This window comes from Panthera onca, chromosome D4 (genome assembly GCF_046562875.1).
Source record: "Panthera onca isolate mPanOnc1 chromosome D4, mPanOnc1 haplotype 2, whole genome shotgun sequence".
NCBI lineage: Eukaryota > Metazoa > Chordata > Mammalia > Carnivora > Felidae > Panthera > Panthera onca.
The window spans coordinates 13,502,579-13,524,217 of record NC_138351.1 but is presented as its reverse complement, the minus strand read 5'-3'; the positions used below and the strand labels follow the sequence as shown (position 1 = coordinate 13,524,217).

At 40.4% G+C, this 21,639-nt stretch overlaps 1 protein-coding gene across 3 annotated transcripts in view; it reads right to left on the bottom strand.

Annotated features, from left to right (window-relative positions):
• MAMDC2 (MAM domain containing 2) overlaps positions 1-21,639 on the bottom strand; it is a 172,694-nt gene that overhangs the window by 11,727 nt on the left and 139,328 nt on the right. For 2 of the 3 annotated variants that reach the window (XM_078436031.1, XM_060610091.3), the window contains exons 10-11: positions 18,640-18,733; positions 15,603-15,755 (exon numbers count right to left, since the gene is read on the bottom strand). In XM_078436031.1, the coding sequence (XP_078292157.1) occupies positions 15,603-15,755; positions 18,640-18,733 (247 nt within the window). The remainder of the gene's footprint in view (positions 1-15,602; positions 15,756-18,639; positions 18,734-21,639) is intronic. The other variant, XM_060610093.3, reaches the window with a different exon arrangement.

Genomic DNA, 21,639 nt, shown 5'->3' with positions numbered 1-21,639 from the left:
ACTCTATTATTTCCATAGCATTTAATTGCCTCTTAACATACTGTACTTTTTTTTTTTTTTTTGTCCATCTCCCTTCCCTAGAACATACAAAGGCAGAGACATTTTCCTGTTTACTTCACTGCTATGCCTCCAGCTCCTAGAGCAGTGCATGGAACATAGTATATACTCAATAAGTATTTGATGAATGAACAAACGAATGCATTTTCTTCAGCAGCTCTAAGCCACAAACCAGTTGGGCCAAGGCCAAACTATATGTCCAGTTTTGTGAGGGGCTTGGCAATGAGACATGCACTTGACCAGGACGCTCCAAGGCAAAAGTAAAACAAATACAAGTTTTGATAAAATTAAAGTGATATCAAAGCAAATATTCTCAAACTAGTTCCATGTCATCCAATGTATTTTTTTTTTTAATTTTTTTTTTTTAACGTTTTTTTTTATTTATTTTTGAGACAGAGAGAGACAGAGCATGAACGGGGGAGGGGCAGAGAGAGAGGGAGACACAGAATCGGAAGCAGGCTCCAGGCTCTGAGCCATCAGCCCAGAGCCTGACGCGGGGCTTGAACTCACGGACCGCGAGATCGTGACCTGGCTGAAGTCGGACGCTTAACCGACTGCGCCACCCAGGCGCCCCCCAATGTATTTTTTAAACCAAACACACACACACCACGCACGCACACACACACACACACACACACACACACACACAATCATTTTTGTACATTGTTACCTTCATTTTTTTCACTGGCAAGAAAATTGCTATGTAAGAATACTGGGGTTTTTGCATTTTCAGCAACGAAAGGAACTTCTATAATTCTTTTCTTTAGCATTTCTAACTTAAGCGAGGCTGGATGAAACAAAATACAGATCTACATCAGCCTAATAGAAGGATGTATTTCATTGAATTCCATTAAGAATGAGGCCAAAACATGAAAATGACCATGGTTTGTCACCTAGCTATGCACAAAGGCATCCCATGCTATCCTATACATAAATTAATGGCATAGTGCCCTGAAATCCTACCTTAATACATGTTTAACCTAAACAACATTTCCTCCAAAAAAAAATAAGAAGAAAATCAAAGAAAAAGAACTTTTGTATCTGGCTTTGGGCTCTCAGAAGGCCCATTTGAATCCAAAGTGAAGGACCTTGGTGAAAGATAAGCCGCCCAGTGAGGGAGGGGAAGGAGGCTACTCTGAAGGACAGTGTCTTTGGGAAAATGGAAAGTGGAGACTGGGCTCTGAGACACGACATCTTTGCAGGATGGAAAGGAAGCGATGGGTCCATCACGAGTGTGAAATGACCTAAGGAGCACCTTCCCTCTAGTGATGACAGTGTCTGTCCTACTGATAGCAGTAGGAGTCCTGAGCAGAATTAGTCTGAGGTCCTGGAGGGAGGGAAACCTCTAATCATCTCCAGGATTAAATTAAATTTTTTCTTCTTGGGGTACAAAGCACTAGCCATTTAGCCTCCAGTGGGTGAAGCATTACTCTGGAAATGCCTTCAGCTCATGCACCTCTGGGTCTCAAATATTAGGCTGAAACCATTACCCCAGGTCTCCGGTTCCGGAGATCTTTGTGTTTCGGGCCATAAAGTATGAAAGGAAATCTCCCAGGCTTTTGAGCTGTGTAATCATCTCACTTTTGGAAGAGAGACGTAACATCCAGGGGAACGTAAGTACAATGCCTTGTGTCTTTCCGGGACGCTGACACCAGTCTATTTTTCTTGAGTAACGTGGGTCTTTCCAAAAATCCTTGATACGGTTTCTATTGTAAGTACATATATCCCATATACGTATATTCCATAATGTAATACCCATGTAAACCATTCTAGATCAACATCTATACTACAATGTCACCATATTTGCCAACTGATCAGAATCTGTCTCTCTGATGCACAATTATTCCTCTTGATTCCAAATATGGTTTGTTTTTTTTTTTTTTGACTTGCATGAGACATTTCCTTTCCCCAGAAAAGATCAGAGCTTCATTGAGAGCCAGTCTGTCTCACATGTGTTTGGAAAGCAGAGAAAAGCCCCATGTGTTGACAAGCTTTGCCACATTATAACTCCAAATGCTGTCTGTTTCAGGGAACAAAAGCTCTGGATGGGAGCCAGGAAGCCCCAGTGCTGAAACCTCAGACCCGCTCACGTGTTCCTACACATGAAGGATTTCAATCTGTGGAAGGGAATATTAAGTGAAATCACTTTCTCTCCGTGGGTCCTTGTTTAACATTCAAGACGGGGTTCCAGTGGGTCTACTGGGAGATCGGGGTCCCATCTGTTCTTTGTGCGGCAACTGTGATGTGTTGAGATACACCCCGGATTCATAATCTGGAACGGTGAGGCAGCTGTTCCTTCGTTCCTGGTGTCTGCCCCCTTTCACCAGGGCTGGGAAGGAGCTCGAGTGGCCTGTACGAGCCACGTAGAATGAACAGCTAAGCTGCATTCATTAAGCTGACGAGGATTTTTAACAATCGGGGAAAAAAAAGACATCAGTACTTTGGGCAGAACAACAGTTAAATGTGTCTCCCTAAAATTGTTGTTTTACGATACCTTCCAAACGATTTTTAAAGCTTGCCATAAATGGATAGTTATTGTTTAATGGGTATAGAGTTTCAGTTTGGGGAAAGGAGATCTGGAGATGGAGGGCGGAGACAGCAGCACAGCTGTGTGAATGTACTTACTGCCACTTAACTATAAACTTACAAATGATTAAAGTGGTAAATTCTGTGTGATGTAAATATTATCAGTTTTTAACAAAAGCTTGCCAAGAAGCTTTCTGTGTGTAAGTAGGACTTGACAACATCAGAAACTAGAGTGATAAGATCAATTATAAAAAGATTGAAGGACATTGGAGATTTTGATATTTTGGAGCTAATTTCTCAGATAGTTACAGACTAGCTGGGTATCATTCTCACGTGTCTGGATATCAGCTACTACAATTCTTTTTTTTTTTTTTTTTTTTTTTAGAGAGAGAGGGAGAGAGGCAGAGTGTGAGCAGGGGAGGGGCAGAGAGAGGGAGACACAGAATCGGAAGCAGGCTCCAGACTCTGAGCTGTCAGCACAGAGCCCCCGACACAGGGCTCAAAATCTTGAACTGCGAGATCATGACCTGAGCGAAATTAGATGCTTAACCAACTGAGCCACCCAGGTACCCCTCAGCTACTATAATTCTTAAAAGACAAGGACTTGAATACAACTGCTAGTAAATTTTAGCTCTATAAATAACACATTAAATATATAGTTGTGATTTTCTTTTGTCTGACAGCATAACTTTATAAATACAGATCATTTGGTATTTTAATGCACTCTTGAGATATGTGTGTGTGTGTGTGTGTGTGTGTGTGTGTGTATTATTGTGTGTGTGGAGATATATAGATAGATAGATAGATAGGTAGATAGTTTTTTTTTTTTAATAGGCTTCATACCCTGCATATGTTAAACTCACCCTGAGATCAAGACCTGAGCTGAAATCAAGAGTCAGATGCTTACCTGACTGAGCCACCCAGGCACCCCCACTCTTGATATTTCTATCACACAAGAGGGAGTACTCTTAGAAATGAAGAAGACTTCTACCTTAATTGCCAGAAACATGGAAGACTTACTGAAACATTAAACAATGTCACAAAAGAAATGGATGGTGTCTCTCCCTCTGGAAATTGTTAAGAAAATGATGAATAGTTGCTTTTCTAGAATGTAGGTGTGGGGAGGAGGGCCTGAAGGACTTTTAATCTACTCACTGGTAGACTCCAGAAGCTAGGAGTTACAGGTGAAGGCATTTTCTCACTAAACTAGATAGTTATCTACTGATTTACTTATCCCTCTGTCTTTGGGCCACAAAATCCCTCTAAACGCTAGGGCAACTAAAACAATTGTTTAGAAGCATTGTGACAGCATGGCATCATATAAATGTTAATAAAACTGCAATAAACAATAAAACCCTGTGATCTTTAAAACTTATCTTTATTGTCTTGCAAAGAAGAAGCATTTCCGTCCGAAAAGACAAATTCTGGAGTCTGTCCCTTCTCCATGCACGTCTAGGTTCATCTTTCACAAATGCCTGTGTTATTTTATTAATTAAGGAGTCAAGTTGTGGGGCCAGTGGATTTTTTTATTTTTGTTTTTGTTTTTTGTTTTTTTGTCTTTGTTGTTGTTCTGCTATAATGACTTGTTCTACTATGTGACTGACTTAAACACTGGACATTTTCCCAAACTTTAGTCATACAAATACCAACTTCATGATTTTATTTTGTCTGCCCACATACCTACAGCACTTAACGTTCTTCTTCAAATGCCACTTTTACTACATAAATCCATTTGTTCAAATAGGAAGCCACATTAGGATGAAAACAAACAAACAAAAAATACTATCAATCTGTGAAATAATGGTTTTGATGGACTGGTTATATATTTTTGTTATACATGGATATTAGTATCAAATTAAAAACTATTCATCCACATACCACTTAAGTTACCCAGTGGTAGTTTGGAAAACATTGGTTCAAGGTCTACCAAACGTTCCGGTTTCTACTAAGTCATTTTATCTGTAACCACAGGCCATGATTTTCTATTCATAAAAGCACAGATGAGGCAGAACAATGAATCCAAGAAAGTATTCCCAGAGAAGAACAGCACATTTTATAAAAGTTTCACTAATTGTAAAAAATAACAACACCATTCATGTCAGTGGAGCTGATACAGTATCAAGGCTTTTCACAAATATAATCTCAATTGATCATCACAGCAACCCTAAGAGAGTAGCGGGACATCCTTTGTTATCTTTATTTCACATATGGGTAAAAGGAGGCTCAGAGAACGCATGTGATCACGCCCCGGGCTATGCAGGGAGCCAGTGGCAGAGCTAGCTCATTGTGCATCCATTGGTCTTTCTGAAAGGGCGGGCCTACGCCAGCCAACTCCATCTTGTTCTGTGTCCTTCACCTTGACCACGCCTCCTCCCCTTGAGTAACCTCCCGCTCACCTGCCTTCCCCAGCCAATCGGCTGAGGCCACAGCCATTACCTCACCAACTGCCCCTAGGCCCCAATAAAACCTTTGTCCTTTTGAAACTCGCTCTCTCTCCCCGGTATCTCACCGCTGCGTCGGTGCAGGTAGGGGATTGAGCTCGAGCTAGCTCGAATAAAGGCTCTTTTGCTTTTACATCGGACTCGGCTCCCTAGTGGTCTTTGGGGATCATGAATTCTGGGCATAACACTTTCCACTAGACTACACCACGCTACACCCTGGATTGTGGAAAACTTGCATGGCAAGTTAGTGAGTCAGGAACTATAGCTCCCTTGCTATGTATGATGAAGTGTTAAGTCTAATAAACACACAATAAACTGGCATCTCCACATTGTGCCTTTTGTCAGCTTCTCTTCTTACTTAATGGACCCATATTTTCTGTCCGTCTAATCCAGTTGTCTATAAACAGTTTTGTATGCCTTTCCTCTTTCCATTTTCTTCTTTTGTGTGTTCTTCCAACTGTAAATTGATAGGCTTTAAGGAAGGATGGGAAGCGAAAAGGTAGAATGCAGTCTACAAGTACAAGTATATCCTCTGAAAGTCCCAGAATGCACTGCATTCAAAAAGGATTCTGTTATCACCTACACCAAACCAATACCCTCCAGTCATCAAGGAGAAAGACACTGTGCTGCTGGTCCAGAGTCTGAACGTATTATTTCACTAATGTCTAGGACAGAAGGTTCTGCCATTTTTACATACTTCCATTATTTTACTGCCTGTATTATCAAAAGACACATGGCAAATATTGTTAGGACTAAATGCAAAAATAGCAGTAAATCAACAAGGCAGGCAATAAGAGATCTTTCTGGATGTAATTCCATTATTGTTTAAATCATACATCTACTCACACACAGGTTTGCTGTTGCTATCCTAGGATCCAAGCAGATAATACCTAAAACTCCCTTGAGTGGGTTTCAGTGTTTTAATATTTAAAATGACTATGTTGCCTTAGGATCTAGAAGATCCTATCTACCTTCAGCATCCTATAAATCTATGAACTGTTATTAATTTGTTGAGTCAACTAAAATTTTCTTATTCTTTCAGACCACATTCTCTTCTGGAGAGAAATTCCAGAGACATTCATCTAAGCAATATTACATTTACTATAAAAATAACTTTTTAATAAAAAATATGAGGTGATTGTTAAGTGGTTTCCATGATAATTAAATAAAAGATTTTCGGACTACTTTAGTACTGTGTCGGTTGTCTCCAATATTTACTACACGAGATTGAGAGTTATAAAGGGAAAGAAGTAGAAAATTACAGTCTCTCAAGCAGTTTATAGCCAAAGGCAATATAAATGTAAATTTTAATATTCTCCTCCTACTACCCCTCATCAAAGAACAGAACACCGTATGATAACATAATCTCAGATACAGCAAGACCTTGGGTAGAACAGACCAGAGACACAAAGATCTCATTCAAAACACTATGCTTGGTTGGTGTGCAAGAGAAGAGCAAATGCCTTCAAATTTTGAGTATAATAATAATTCATAAATAAATGATGCCAAAAAATATAATGCCAGAGACATCCTCTTGTGGATAGGTTGAGCAATTTGGAGCAGACCTACACTCCTGCTGAGAAGAAGTGGAAAAACAATGGATAAAAACTATATATTTTAGAAAACACCTGTTTTGAAACCACGAGAGTTTCCCAAACAGCAAGGACTTGAGGATGCCAAGGTCCCAGGAAAAGGAGGTCAGTGAAGTGAATTCAACATTCTTCCCGCTGCTGTTCCTATTGGGGCATTTGCCTATTCAGTTTAGAATCTAAGCAGGGAGCAGCTAAAATGAGGCAGAGAAACCAATGGAACCCACTGCATTGGGAAGATAATAACTGGAGTTCAGGGTTGCCAAGGCAGTAAGAGCTTGCTTCAGAGCCAAGTTCTGTGCAAAAAGAGAGGCACAGAACAGTGAGCCCATCACTTGGCAATCTTCCCTTGAGGCTTGTGCTGAACGCTTAAGCAGTAGAGGGCAAGAAGAGCTTCTTGCCAAGAAGCCAAATGCAGAACAAAGTTTTCAGCAATCTCACCAGCTGAAGAGATAAAAAATTAAAGTTTAGGATGTACTGAAGAGGAGGGCCCTTAATAAACCCCCAGGGCATGCTCTCAGAGAATATACCCTAGGGGTAGGGGAGAATGGAGAGGGTGGTCTAGCAAAGGAATACCTGCTCAAGTCAGCCCAGTTCCGATGGGACTGAGGTGACCTGCTTGTCTCAAGTTGTCTATTTGAGAACAGGCTGAATCCTCTCTGGAGGAAAAAAACTTCATCATCAAGGATTCTATCATTCTTCATTCCCAATGTCCAGTATTCAGTGCAAACACCAGAGATTTCAAGAAACTGGGCCAAAGTGGAGGGAAAAACAGACAAGAGAAACAGGACCACAGGTGACCCAGCTATAGCACGATCACTTTTAAGAGGTGTAAAATAACTATGCTTAGTAACTTAATAATTTGAGCATTTATATTATGTCCAGGAAATAGATTAAGATGAAGAAGTTCATGAAAGAACTTGAGTCTCTTAAAGAGAAACAGGCTGGAGGAGGGATGTGGACTACATACATGTGGAATACAATACAGAGTAAGGACCTCTTGAAAATGTGTTTCCCTATAAAAGCAGTGAGAACACTGGAAAAAAATAGTCAAATCAACTTCTTCAGAACTCTGGAAATTAACTAAAGGCATATAGCAATCTAAGAGTGTTCAAGAAAAATGACAATCTTGCTAAGAAAGATGAGCTTTTAACCTGCCCTAATCCCGTCTTAATCTCTCCTATTCCTACTCCTACTCCTACCCCGAGACATAATTGAAAACCAAGAGCTTTACAACTAAAGTATCCATAAAAAGCATCAGCCTACAGTCATTCTGCAAGGCGCAGAACTGATTTGGAGCTCCCTAAAGCCCTGTCCCCAGAAAATTATCATTATTTGACCTATTTGGCAACTTATTGAAAAGTTCCATTCTCAGGGCTTCTCTCAATTTAATTTGACTGAGGTAGACCTTACTTTGTGTGAACAGCCTTATCTCCAGGGGCTTTTGTCAAAAGCAATCAGTTAAATGATTGTTTGACATTACAACTGCCTTAGGTGATATTAACAATTGAAGCTAACAAAAGACTGACCCAAAATTGTTAAGAATAAAAAGTAGGTCCTGGGATATCTGGTGGGGGAGGGGGTTGCTTTGCAAAACTCCAAAATCTCCAAAATATTTCTGGCAATCTCCATGGCTTCTCAGAAGTTCCCATAGGATCAAGCAACAGTTGGACACAATAGTGGCCAAGTTCATGATGCATCCTTGTATCAGCTTTCCCTGGTTCCTTGCTTTGCTGCCTTTGCCCCACATTTCTGCTTCTTGGGATCACATCTCAAAAAATACTACCTGCATGCAAACCTGTATCTTGGACTTCACTTTCTTGGGAATCCTGTCTGGCAGTATCCTCTAGACCCGCCAAGTAGAACCATTTAGGAATTCCCTGAAGCTGCCATACTGCTTAGTGGTTCCATACCTTGCACGTGGATGCTACCTCACCCTGCCACTCTTCTTGGTGAACTCTCACTCATCCATCAACATGCTCCCAAGGAGAGCTAGCTGCTTCTCTTTATGTGGTTCCATCATCTCTAGAACTGAACTCTTAATACTTTACTTATTACAATTCTAGGGGCAATTATTTGGTGCACAAGGCACAGTAGATGCTCAGAAAAAGTGGAATAAATGAAGATCATCTGGATGCTGCACTGTATAAATTTATGACCACTCCCAGTTCTAAGATGTTTCATCTTATATACATGTAGCCTGTGATACTGGTGGCTTTAACAAATAAACAAATGTTTTAACGGGGCCTTTATTGGCTCATGCTTTCATTTTTGAAGGGGTGATGCTTGTCATAATGTGATCTGAGAGCCAATATATCCTCCCACATATGGCTCAAGCCATTGGAGGCTACAGAAAGAAGCCACTCTTTCAGGGCTTAGGATACACGATAGGTGTGCAGGCTGCAGCCAGGGAGTTAAATTTACAACACTGGTTCACTGACATTAAAATAGCTCAGCAAAGAATTTACTTTCTGCTAGATGCATTTCTATAGATGTCTAAAAATACCATCAGCTTGAATATACCCTTTCCAAAAGAAGATACCCCTCTTTGGGTGAAGGGTTTTGGGGGTGAGATTATGCTGCTACATGAAGTATTGTGCCTTTCACATATAAGCTGTCACAGCTGTTCCTGGTCATTTGTGGTCTCTTAGTATCATGTAGGCGGGGAAACTCTGGTGAGACAGAGTAGACAGAATATGGCCATTAGAGCCTGCCATTCCTGAGACTCTGTCCCCACTCTACTTGTTAGTGCTGTGTGACTCTGGAAAAACACTTAACTTTTCTGAGCCTTAGTTTTCTCATGTGAAAAACAGGCACTTCCTCTAACTTTACAGGTTGTGGTAAGGATGTGTTTATGGAATGAATGTTCATGTACCCCCGAAACTTATGTGTTGAAATCCTAACCCCCAATGTGAATGGTATTAGGAGGTAGGGCCCTTAGGAGCTGATTAGGTCACGAGGGGTGAACCCTCAACAATGGGATAAGTACCCTTTCAAAAGAAAACCCAGAGAGCTCCTTTGCCCCTTCGGCCATGTGGGGACACAATAAGAAGATGGCTGTCTATGAACCAGGAAGCAGTCTCTTACCAGACACGGAATCTGTTGGCACCTTGATGTTGGACTTCCCAGACTCCAGACCGAGAGAAATAAATGTTTGTTGTGTAAGCCATCCAGTCTGTGGTATTTTTGTTAGACCAGCTCATACTGACTAAGGCAAGATGTAAAGCTCCCAGTAAAGTGCCTGCACATGGCAAATGTTCCATAAATGATCACTAGCTAACATTATTTCCTGAGTGAAACAATTGTTACAGTAATTTTAAGAACAGACCCAAAATACCTTCCATCCGATGCTATATATGTAGGTGACCACAGCAAAATTTGCTGCCTCATCTGCATTATTGTAGATAGACATAAAGAGATATAACCTGTAAAAGACTTTCTTTAGTTAGAAAATGGAAAGGTGACTTGAGAACCTTTTAAAAATTTGTTTTGAAACAAGCAAGAAAAAGAATGGAGAAGAAGGCAGACCCTAGAAGCAATTTGCTGAAAAAAAATCAGAATTCTCTTGATTGTGCACCAGAGAATTTCATTTAATGCATAAAGCATTTGCTGGGAGCGAATACTGAACACATTAAGAGGTTTTTGCCATTACAGTCTTTGCAGAAACATCCAACCAGCTGAAACATCCGTCAAAGTTTCAGAGAGACAAAGCAAACACCGCCATAACATTTTCATTATACAAAGCCACACCAAGTTAACTAACATGTGCCCCTATAAGCCAGGAAAAATGTAGATAAAGGAGCCAAATTATGAGTAATTGAGTATCTACTGAATGTGCTTTTGCTAGGTTTTCACAGATTTTGTGTATAGGGGGAAGGGGTAGAATGTGGTACAAACAAGTTTAGGTTATTTTAGCAGAAAGATGTGAAGGGCAGGACAAGGGCCACTTCATGCAGGAAGGGCTCACCCAGCTCCTTCCCTGTTTAGCACTAATGCTGGGGAGGGACTCTGTTATGGGCTGAATTGTATGTGTCCCAGTATCTTGGAATGTGACTGTATTTGCAGATACTTTTAAAGAAGTAATTAAATTAAATGGGGCTGTTAGGGTGTGTCCTAATCCTATAACTGGTGTCCTGATAAGACGAGATAAGGAGAAGACACCACAGGCCAAGGTCAGACAACGTGAGCACACAGCAGTAAGGAGGGCCTCTGCCAGCTAAGCAGGAGAGCCTCAGAGTGAAACCAACCCTGTCAACACCTTGAGCTTGGACGTCTAGCCCCTCAGAACTATGAGAAAATCAATTTCTGTTGTTGAAGCTGCCCAGCAGTATTTGTGGTATTTTTAGGAAGGCAGCACTAGCAAGCTCATACTGAGTCCAAATACCCATCCCTCGAGTTATTTATAATCCAGTTGGGAAGATAAAATTGATACACACATAAAAGGATTAGGTACCTATGACTAGGCTGGCATGGGAGTGATGGAGGTAGCAGTGAGAGCCACTGCCACGAGTGATAAAAAAGCCAAGGAAGGAGAGTTCATGGAGAGGAGGAAGGCAAGGCAGGGACATCTTTGCTGAGCCCCTATTTCTCATAGCCCCGTGAGAGTGGCTTCCATACAATGACATCAGGGTTACTGGCTATTCTTGGTCTCCTTTGCTGGTTCTTCCTCCTCCGACCATTGAACTTTGGAATGCTCCAAAAGCTTCTCCCTTGGTCCACTTTTGGTTCTGCTCCTACTCCCTTAGCGCTCTCTCCCAGTCACATGGTTTGAAATATCGGCCATACCAACAGCTTCCAGAGCAGTCATCTTTCCTGAACTTCTGACTGCCCACTCGACACCTCCCCTTGAATATCTATTAAGAATCTCAATTCTGACATATTTAAAACTGGGCTCCCGATCTCCCTTATCTTCCCGACAAACCTATCCACTCTATCTTTTCTATTTAGTTGTTGACAAGTCCATTGTCCAGCTGCTCATGTCAAATCGTTGAAATCATTCTTGATTTCTCTCTTTCTCTGACACCCGTATTTAACCTATCAAGAGATTCTGTTGGCTCTACTTTCAAAATATATCCAGAATTTCGCCACTTCTTACCACCTCCATGCTACTACCCTAGTCCAATCCACTGTCATTGGTAAAATCCACCCTCACTTTACCATATACTGTCTTCTGGATGCCTCGCCTTATCCTGATGGGGCTCTCTGATTTCACTCTTGCCCCATTTCTCTTTGTAGTCTTTTCTCAACATAGCAGCCACAGTGATCCTCTCAAAGCCAGGTCAGATCACCTCCTTCCTAAGCTCAACATCTTCCAGGGTCCTCCCACTTCAGGTAAAGTAAAATCCAAAGTCATTCTTTAAAACAACAACAATATATATATATATATATATATATATATATATATATATATATATATATTTTTTTTTTTTTTTTTTTTTTTTTTTTTAAGAAATCTCTATGCCCAACACGGGTGAAACTCATGATCCTGAGTTCAAGAGTTGCAGGCTCAAAACAAAAACAAAAACAAACAACAAACAAAACAACAACAACAACAAAACAGTTGCACGTTCTACTGAATGAGTCAGCCAGGCACCCCCAAAGTTCTTCTGATTAATGACAAGGTCCTCTAGGGCCTGGCATACCATTATTTTTCTGATCTCATTTCCTAGTACTCATTCCCCTGCTCACCCTGCTTATCAAAACCAGTCTCCTTGCTATTCCTGGGACACACTGAACCTGCTTCCACTCAAGGGGCTTTGCACTGGCTGCTCCCTCTACTTGGAACACTTCTTCTCAGTACCTATGAGGATAGGGACCTCAACTCTTTCCAGATTACCTTCTCAAGCAATTTATTGCCTTTTAACATACTATATCATATATGGTTAAGTATAGTCTTTGTTGTCTGTCCCCTGCCTACTAGAAGAGAAGGCCCATGAGGGTAAATGATTGCTTTGCCTGTTTTGTTCATCTGTGTTTCCAAGTACCTAAACTGAACTCGGCACATAACAGACACTCAATGAGTATTTGTTGAGTGAAGGAACAAATGAATTAACAGCATTAATTAAGCATTTATTATATACCAGGTCATATCCTAAGCACATTTTAAATGTTGTCTCATACATAAATGATACATACATAATCCTATGAGGCAGGTATTAATTATTCCACATACAGATAAGGAAGTGAGATTTAGAGAAGTTCAAGGGTAGAACTGAGATTTGAACCCTAGCAGCAGTCTGGTCCCAAAACTCTCAATGGTTTAAACTCAACCAGCAAATGAAGCAGGTAAATAGGTAAGTAGCTATAATTATTTTCATTTTTAAGATGACACAAATGAAACTTAGAGATTTTCCATAACTTTCCCACAGTTTCATACCTAGTGAGTGGGTTGACTCTGTTCATGGGTCTGTTGTACGTCCTGGGGCCTGGTGACCCTCCTCTTGCTTTTCAGAGACGCTGTCCCTCCACTGCTTACTATTTTTGCTTTGTCCTCTCTTCCATGCCATGGCCTGTTACCCAGAAAATTCCCCTATGGCAGTCCACCACAGCATAGGTCTCTTTGAGAGTATCTCTTCTCAGATCTGTTACCACTACCCTTTTGATTTTTCCGAGAAATGGAAGAAAAGCTATCAACCTTCCTCCCACCCAAGAAAAACGCACATAAATACATTGTGATTACAATGGACTTGAACTCAAGCTGATTCGTTCTTGACCTTTCTCTACTCCTCTTGTAATAAAAAGATATATCCCCACTATCTTGTTTTCTAGGGATTTTACTAAATAAATGGCTAGTTGTTTATATGCATCAGTGAGGGCTTATAGATTGATTAATTCATTCCAACAACATTTTTTGAGCATCTATAGTATACAAGGTACAAGATTAAGCCCTCTGGGGATTCAAAAACAAGGCTGGCAGTAACTTGCCCTCAAGACATTGTCGATCAGAGCCAATGAGACTGACTTTTTGTATTTTTGTTTGAGCTATCTCTTTCCATTCAATTTAGTGTTGAAAGACCTGCAGTTGCTACCACTGTCCTGCTACCATGAGGTGAGAGTCGGAAGATTGCAGCCAATTGAGGAAAACCAGATCAGGGAGGTGGCTGGAGAGAGAAACTGGCTCCTGATCACACAGTCTGCATCAAGTTGTTCCTAAAGCTAGCCCTAAATGCATTTTGTCTATTACAAAGGGCAATAAATTATGCCCAACCAAGACAGTATTCACATATACAAGTCTTTCAATTATCCTCTTAACTTTCCTGTCTTCCAGACACAGCTGTGTGTACTCTTAGAGCCCCCTTAGAGTCTTCTACTCAGTGCTGGAAGTGGGATTCTGTCCTACCTTTGGACCAATGCTGAATCTCTTCAACGCTATGCCTTCTGGAAGCAACGCTGTCCCAGAACAGGGTAACGCAGTAGGAACAAAAGAGAAGTCAGTGGTAGGATCAAGCTGCACATCTTCTTAGTCAGGCAAGAGTGCATCAGTACCTAAGGCTACATGGACACTGACTGGGAAGGTGGCTGGAACCGAGGGCTCCTGGAAAGACCCAAGCCCCGACTGCCAGGTGGAACCCAAGCAGAAAATCTCTGTGGGTTATACCGTGGAGAGCAAGCGCTATGGGAAGAAGAGGTGGTCACAGGAGATAAGCCAGAGAGCACACTGTCAGAAATGGTAAGATGCAGTTCCCCAAAAAGCCAGTAATTTGATGTGTGTCATAACAGAGGACATTCAATAGCCATGAAAGAGTCTGAAATAGCACCAACTATTTGAACAAGTGCTCTTCTTTCAATCTCTCTTCCACTTATCCTGATTAAGGATCATGAAGTGAGAGGCAGATGAGGAAGTAGAACAGAGAAAACAAAAGAACCTTCTTCCCTTTTCTGATCTCCAAACTATGAGTTAGTGAGGCCCAAGCTGAGGGAAAGAGAGATGATTCAATTGACTGAGAAACTGGAGATGTGATTTGGATTGGACTTCTAAACACACATAACTAGGTGACCAGTCTAACACCTTAACAGGACTGGGAAGCTATGGGCTCTGCCAACGGGTGGGGAAAGGAGAATGCTTTAGGATTTGTTTGAAGAGAGCTCTCCGAAGAGAAAATAAAACTGTTCCTGATTGCACCCTACCAAGTTTAGCCAAGTCAACAAACAGGTTATGGTGTAGGTTGCTCTGTGGTGTTATCTGTAGACTTCTCTTGAGGTAGGCTGTAAGAAATAGCACTATGCCACTCACCCTTGTATGTACTATCATAATGGCTTCTCTGTTAGGACCCTTGAGGAAACATCTCTGCGAGCTTCCTGTCTGGGCTAGTTCTGCTTCTCTGCACCAGGGAGAGTGCTTCCATCCAATGGACACACCAAGTGACATCAAGAGTGTCAGTGAGAAAGGTCTATTCTGCACGGTCTATTTTATCACTGACATTGTTTACAATCGCTGCACATGGTGATGACAAGTAGGTCAACGTCAGTCTGTTTTATTGGACTTCATATATTTGCTACAGAAAACACCCACACCCCCTGGTGGATCGCTTCACCTCTTTTTATCTCAAGGACACGGTGAATCATGTTTTCCATCTGTGTTTCAGTCACTGCAAAGTGTAGAGGCCGATTCCTGGAGTCTCGTCTGCCAGCACCTTTCTCATACAGGGCCTCAGTCCTGGCTCCAGTTTAGATCACTATTTTTTCTTCCTTCACACTGTCCCTCTCTCCTTTATTTTTAAACCTACTTCTCATTAAATTATTTTTGTGTGCAAATCTTTGTAATAAGCCCATTTCCATCCTCTTTGCAGCAAGATACATAAGCAAGGCATAAACGGAAAGAACATTTTTAAATGCACATATTTAATGATCTATCCCATGGGCGGAGAATCACGTGTGTAGTTCATTCTAGACACGAGACATAAATTTGCACCTTTCAAAATGCAGTGAATGACCCCCACAATGCTATTTCAGGTTTCCTTAGGAAACAGCACCATGTGGCGTAACTCACCTACCCCAGTAGTGTGATCTCCCTTTGGTCCCGTGTAGGAGGTGGGGGTTTCTCCCCTCCTCCTGTGCCAGCTGCTCCTGTTTCTTCTCTCCTGGGTAAAAGCACATTCATCTTGTTCGAAAGTACACTCTCCAGGTGGAGGTGGAAGCCCCTCTGTGAGGAAACAGCAGGTGTTGTTATTACTGAGGCACTTTCAATGAATATGCATCCCATGGCTCCCCATTCTGCATGTGTGAATGTCACCTGGCCATATGCCTGTGCTTATGGAGAGGCAGCACCCCCCCACCCCCGCCACCGGCCCCCAACTGGCAACCCTCCTATGCCAAGCTCTTGCCTCTAGCTAGAGCCTGGACTCTACCATGGGTCCTGCCACAGGGACAGAGAACGATCAGAAATCTAGATTTAGGGGCGCCTGGGTGGCTGTCGGTTGGGTGTCCAGCTTCAACTCAGGTCATGATCTCATGGTTCATTGGTTCGAGCCCTGCATCGGGCTCTGTGCAGACAGCTCAGAGCCTGGAGCTGCTTTGGATTCTGTGTCTCCTCTCTCTCCCTCTCCTCCGTTCAAGCTCTGTCCCTCTCTCTCTCTCAAAACTAAGCATAAAAAAAAAAAATTTTTTTATTAAATCTAGATTCAAAAGTATTGGGATACTTTGAAATAGAAACTTCCTCTGACTGATGAATTTACTTGTCAGAATGAGCTTACAAAGCACTGAAAATTGGAGGCAAACTGCCTTTATGGAAATGTGGAAAACAATAAATTGTCTCATGTTGGAGCTTTCTTCAGAAATCCTGGCTGAGTGAAGGGAATCCTTAGAACAACTCAGTAGTTGCTTTGGACGAGGTGGAGAATGTGCGAAAGCTAAGTGTGCTTCTGGAGGCACAGTTTAACTTGTGTGGAGCACGTGGCTTAATTCTTCTGTCTTCAATATTCTTGTCTACCTTCTGGGATTGTGAGTTTTAAAGGAGATGATGTATGTGAAGTATTTAGAACATGAAGTTCTCAGGAAATGTTAGCTAAATGAATATTAAGGCTTGGTGTTTTGTCACCTGGAGCCTTATTTTCCATTTCCAAAAACAAATATTTATGTCTTTGGACACTGTCTTCAATAACTTTCATGATTATTCTTATTATTAGAATGGCGTCACCTCCCACTTAACTGGGGACTTCTTTGTCTGAACTCGGCTGTACTTCCCGCATCCAGATTCTTAGATTTCTCTAATAAACAGCCCGTTTTTTACATCTCTTGCATAAGAATTATTTTACTTCATTTTATTTGACATACAGTACAAGCTGATGAAGCCTCAGTCCCTTTTCTATGCCTCAAGTGTAGAGATTTTTATCTTGTTTTTCTTTGTGTCGTCCTTGCAGCACCTTGCAAATCAAGAGACTAAAAAAGTCGATTTTTAATTTTTTGAGGAACCTCCACACTGTTTTCCAGAGCGGCTGCACCAGTTTGCATTCCCAGCAACAGTGCAAGAGGGTTCCCGTTTCTCCACATCCTCTCCAGCATCTATAGTCTCCTGTTTTGTTCATTTTAGCCACTCTGACTGGCGTGAGGTAATATCTGAATGTGGTTTTGATTTGTATTTCCCTGATGAGGAGTGACGTTGAGCATCTTTTCATGTGCCTGTTGGCCATCTGGATGTCTTCTTTAGAGACGAATAGATAAAGAAATTGTGGTTTATATACACAATGGAATACTACGTGGCAATGAGAAAGAATGAAATATGGCCTTTTGTAGCCATATGGAACTGGAGAGTGTTACGCTCAGTGAAATAAGTCATGCAGAGGACAGATTCCATATGTTTTCACTCCTATGTGGATCCTGAGAAACTTAACAGAAGACCGTGGGGGAGGGGATGGAAAAAAAAAATGGTTAGAGAGGGAGGGAGCCAAAACACAAGAGACTCCTAAAAACTGAGAACAAACTGAGGGTTTATGGGGGGTGGGAGGGAGGGGTGGGTGGGTGATGGGTATTGAGGAGGGCACCGGTTGGGACGAGAACTGGGTGTTGTATGGAAACCAATTTGACCATAAATTTCATAAAAAAAAAAAAAAAAAAGACAATAAAAAAGTAAATAAATGAGGAGATTATCCTCCAGGGCCAGAATGATACCACAGTTTGCCTCTTTGTTAAAGAAATAGATACCCTAAGGTTTAGGATGCAGTGGTAGTTAGGAGATACAGACCAATGATCTGGGTTGAGGTATGTGCCATTTTCTTGTTAGACATCGAGTCCAACACGTAGCTGCCATCTTTATTTTGTCCCTAACCTCAATGCCTGGTCCACTGTTCCACTGTCAGCTAATTCACTTAGAAAATATTTATTTTATTATCATTTAAAAATTACATGTTTAGTATAGTATCTGTATAATAACAATTTCATCAATATTGTTTGAAAATCTGCATTCATGTAAGACATAATTAAAAATAATAATAATAACAATAATAATAATAACTAGACTAGAAGGCATTTATTTTTAATGCATTGTTTTGTGCCAGGTCCTATGCTAGGGAATCTATGTATATCATTCCCACTATTCAGGTAGGTATTACTATTATTACCTCTCTCATAGATGAGGATACAGACGTCAAGTCACATGTACAAAGTCACACACTGCAAACAAATCATCATTTTTAAGTTCCAAACTTACCACACACATCTGGAGAGGGGCACTTCTGGCAAGAAAAGCAAAAAAAATAGGCTAGCACAGATTAAAAAATATTTTTTAAATGTTTATTTATTTTTGAGAGACAGTGAGAGAGACAGAGCGTGAGTGGGGGAGGGGCAAAGAGCAAGGGAGACAGAATCTAAAGCAGGCTCCAGGCTCTAAGCTGTCAGCACAGAACCCGATGTGGGGCTTGAACCCATGAACCATGAGATCATGACCTGAGCAGAAATTGGACGCTTAACCAACTGAGCCACCCAGGCATCTCTAGCACAGATTAAATGTATTTGGCATATACTTAGAGAAACGGGATGTGCCATGCATAGGCCTGGGAGACAAAGGGAGCTTGCAATTGTGACCATCTTACCTGGAGACGAGCAGCTTCCCAACTGTACCGTAATGTCATCCAGGGCTACCAGTCCACAGTCCCAAAAACTTTTGCATAGGCTCATGAAAACCACCTGCAATTCAGAAAAATAAAACTATGAATTCCATTAACTGCATTGGAAATTCTTACAACCTAGGACTTACTTAGCCCAAAGCATGCACAAGCAAACTACAGACCCCTCTTCATTGTCCATGTGAACTACGGGTCACAGGGGCATGAGTAACAGCTAAGCATTTATACGTGACCCTGAAATTACTTCTATTCTTTTTTTAAGTAGAGTCAAGCTCATAATGATATGTGTGTCTATTAATGCCGAAATGAGTTCACATTCTTTAGAGAATTGAAAGAAGAAAGCAAGAGGTTAACTGATGGCAGAGGAAAACCTGTCAGGTTTTAAATATTTTCCCCAGATAATCCACAAAGTGCATACAGAGCTGATGGTATTCCAAGCATTTTTACACACATTTCCAGGGCAAACAGTATTGATTTTTTGGAAATGAATTTCTGGCAATGTGCTTCATTCATATTGTGAACAAAGTCCCAGTGATTTGCCATCTGGAGATTTATGTTCCATTTCCAAAGAAAAGATAAATGTCCCTAGATGGTATCACTAATAAAAGCCCTAAATGCAGTTATTTTATCAGGCCAAACATTTTTAGTCTTCTATGTGAAAGAAAAACAGATCCATACCATCAATTATTGAATTCATTGTGTCAGAGAAAGAGAGAGCAGGAGAGAAGTTTTGCATTTCTTTTTCATTAGACCAATTTTAAAATCTTTTCATACACAGGATGAGCAAAGACTACTTCCCACTTATATTAGATTCTCACTGTACTTTGTGGTTTACAAAGCTGCTTCGCATGCCTAACCTAATGTACTCTGAGCATAAAGTCATTCAGTGCATGTGCAATCCCTCAAATACAAATATTAACTCAAACAAAGACAAAGAGAGATGTAACAGAAACCAAATCTCAAATTAGGAATAATGAGAGCACTTGATTTTTTTTTTAGATCCTGATATTATGTTATGTCTTCAACTTATCTGTGTTATCAGCAGGCTCTCTGTGCTCTTTGGTGATCAGAGCCATTAGAATACAAAATCTATTCAGAAAGACATTTAAAAAAATTTTTTTTAATGTTTATTTATTTTTGAGACAGAGAGAGACAGAGCATGAACGGGGGAGGGTCAGAGAGAGAGGGAGACATAGAATTTGAAGCAGGCTCCAGGCTCTGAGCTGCCAGCACAGAGCCCGACGTGGGGCTCGAACTCACGGACCGTGAGATCATGACCTGAGCCAAAGTCAGACGCTTAACCGACTGAGCCACCCACGTGCCCCAGAAAGTCATTTTAAAATGATGTAACAGTTTACAACTATGCAAAATACAAAACGTCTTAAAGCCAGTATCTTCAGAATAATTACTAATTATAATATGTATAAAAGTTTACTTGGACTGTATTCAGACAGCTTTAAATTATAAAAAGGATAGTTTAGAGCTACAACAATGTGTAACTCTCTCTCTATATATGTATATGTATATATATACACATATATATATTTTATGTATAATAATATATATAGTATATACATAGTATATATATACTATATATCATATATAAAACATATACTGTATATATTATATGTATAAGATATATATACTATATATAAAATATATATACACAATATATATGCTATATATATATAATATATATATTTTGTGTATATATATAAATATATATATATGTTTACAAGGGACAAGATGAAGGGCGGTGTTTTTGTTTTTGTTTTATCTCTGTTCATTTTTTCACCTTTATAGATTCTAGAGATAATTGGCAGGGTTTTCTACCTGCAGGATTTTTGCCGGGGAACATAGTCCTCATTTGCAAAGCAAAGGTCTATGTCATCTGCCCTGAATGTAGTTACATTTTATCAGTAATGTTTATTGTTATAGGGGAAAGAATAGTAATCTGTCTCCTAATTTACTGAATAAATTGTGCTGCAGAGAGAAAAGTCCTGGCTTTCCTTCTTTTTGGCAGTTTTAAAGTCTATTTTCCACCAGAATAGCGGAAAAGTACTTTTTCCACAAGAATCTGGGGTGGTGGAATGATTAGCCCTGTGAACCGCTACCTAAGTAAGACTCAAGCATTTAGCAGGTAATTGTATTCTAAAAAGGAGAAATAGTAACATGCTTTCAAGTGTTCGCTATAGCCTAATTTGATAATGACCATAAAACCAAACTAGCAGGCAAGTAAGCCAGCAAGCAAAAGCAATGAAACAACCCAAAATCTAAAAATATTATACAGGAAATGAATAAACTATGGTACCGTAATCTAAGAAATAGGCAAACATTAACTCTGATAGCTTGTAGATATTAGTAGTGTGAAAGTCTATTTCTCTCATAGTGTTAAGTGAAAAAAAGCTGGTTATCATAGATAAAATTAAAATTAAAATAAGATAAGTTACATCCAGAAGTACACGGAAAAGAAAAAAAACCTTGAAAATTTACTTTTATGTTAGGCTCATGAAATTATGAGCATTGAACCAAATTTTCCCTTATTTTCTAAGCATTCTTTAATTTTGTTATATTTATAATTGAGACAAAAAAAAGAAAAAAGGAATCAGGGCATCTATAATTGAGATGTGGAATGAGTTATTATTTCCTGCATTGGCAATGTTTATTACAGCAGTCCCGAGGACATGTGGCTATCTAAATTAAAATTAAGTAAAAATCAAAAGTTCATTTCTTCAGGCACAGTGGCCACATTTCAAGGGCTCAATAGTTACGTATGGCTAGCGGTCAAGTGAATTGGATGCAGCAGATACATAACATTTCCTCATTGCATAAATTCCAATGGGCAGAACTTCCTGGCTCTTTTTGAGGATTGCAAAAAATATGTGAACCGCCAACAGTGGGTTGAGTGAAATGCTAAAGATGTTCCGGGCATGAGGAGGCCACTAGGTTGTTCCTATCTTAGAACTC